A 1,180-nucleotide genomic window follows, 5' to 3' on the forward strand; every position below is an offset into this window, starting at 1 on the left:
CCACCATTACGCGGTATTGCAGTTGCGAATTCGGCGTATACTGCAAAACCTGCACCAGCAATGATCGCACCAACGACCCAATATACCAAGGACATTCCCACGCTGCCAGACTGCGCGAGAATGGTGCTGGTCGTTGCGACTGGCGGAACATGATCGCTTGTCAGCTTCTGAGCACCTTCTAAGAGACCGCGTCTCGAGCGTCAAGCATATGACGTACAGGCTCCCGTGCCAACGATTCGGTTAATCATAAGGAACATGGCCGAGATAACGCCGATCTGTCGTCCCTGCGGCACTTCGACCACGCTCTCAGAGTAGATGTTGAGGTCGACCTGCGGAGCATCTTCGACGCTCCTCTCCACATGCTTGCCTGCTTCGATGCTTGCCTTGAGTGATTCGGAGCCGCTTTCCTCGCCGCCGAAGGCGGGAGAGGCTGACCGCATACTTTCTGCAAACGCAGCCATTGTGTAAAGCCTACGATCGGTAGTCCTCGAGCGCGATAAATTTGGTCAATCCTCAATGGTTAGCTATCAGCTCAGCCCGCAAGAAACCGTTGATCACGACTCGTGAAGAGTAGAGGAGGATACTATTCAGCCCCGAAAGCACATATCTTTGCTTCCGTACTTCTTGCAGACGCTCATATATACTTCCTCAGACAAACACGATTGATGATGAGGATATCAAATCGAGCTGCTAATCGAGTGGGAAAATGGGTTGATATCATGGATTGGTAGCACGTCATCTTCGCGTGAACGAAACGCCTTGTAAAGTAGAAACAGAGACACCACAGAGGACAGGCACGAACGTCAGGTGTCCAGGCTCGCTGCTGTCGGCCAACACGCTGACAGCTAACTCAACGCCGATCAATGGGGATTGAGAAGAGAGGGAGTTGTACCGTGGCGGCGGGCGCAAGCACAACCCCTGTGAGCTGCGTCCTGCTGCCTCCCTCCTCCCTGCCCTGGCTGCCGAGGGAGGATAAGCCAAGGCTGGATCTGTTCCTTGTTTCGTACCCTGTTCCTGTCCGACGCTTCATCCTTCCGCCCTTCCGCCGCTCCACCGCTCTTTTTAGATTAAAAAAAAATTGGGCGTCAAAAAGGATGACGCTGGCATTCCGCCCTGCTCACAATTTCCAGATACCATTTTGAGCAAGACGTCAATCCCCTGCTCTGGGCTCCCAAAAAGC

At 53.5% G+C, this 1,180-nt stretch overlaps 1 protein-coding gene across 1 annotated transcript; it reads right to left on the reverse strand.

Annotated features, from left to right (window-relative positions):
• Positions 1-10: 10 nt before the first annotated feature.
• On the reverse strand, positions 11-440 carry K437DRAFT_271416 (uncharacterized protein; the record flags this gene model as incomplete). Its single annotated transcript, XM_013384238.1, has 2 exons — positions 11-139; positions 218-440. Coding segments are annotated over 2 exons (352 nt in total), but the record flags the coding sequence as incomplete, so codon positions are not given.
• Positions 441-1,180: the final 740 nt, after the last annotated feature.

This window comes from Tilletiaria anomala, assembly GCF_000711695.1.
Source record: "Tilletiaria anomala UBC 951 chromosome Unknown K437scaffold_281, whole genome shotgun sequence".
Classification (NCBI taxonomy): domain Eukaryota; kingdom Fungi; phylum Basidiomycota; class Exobasidiomycetes; order Georgefischeriales; family Tilletiariaceae; genus Tilletiaria; species Tilletiaria anomala.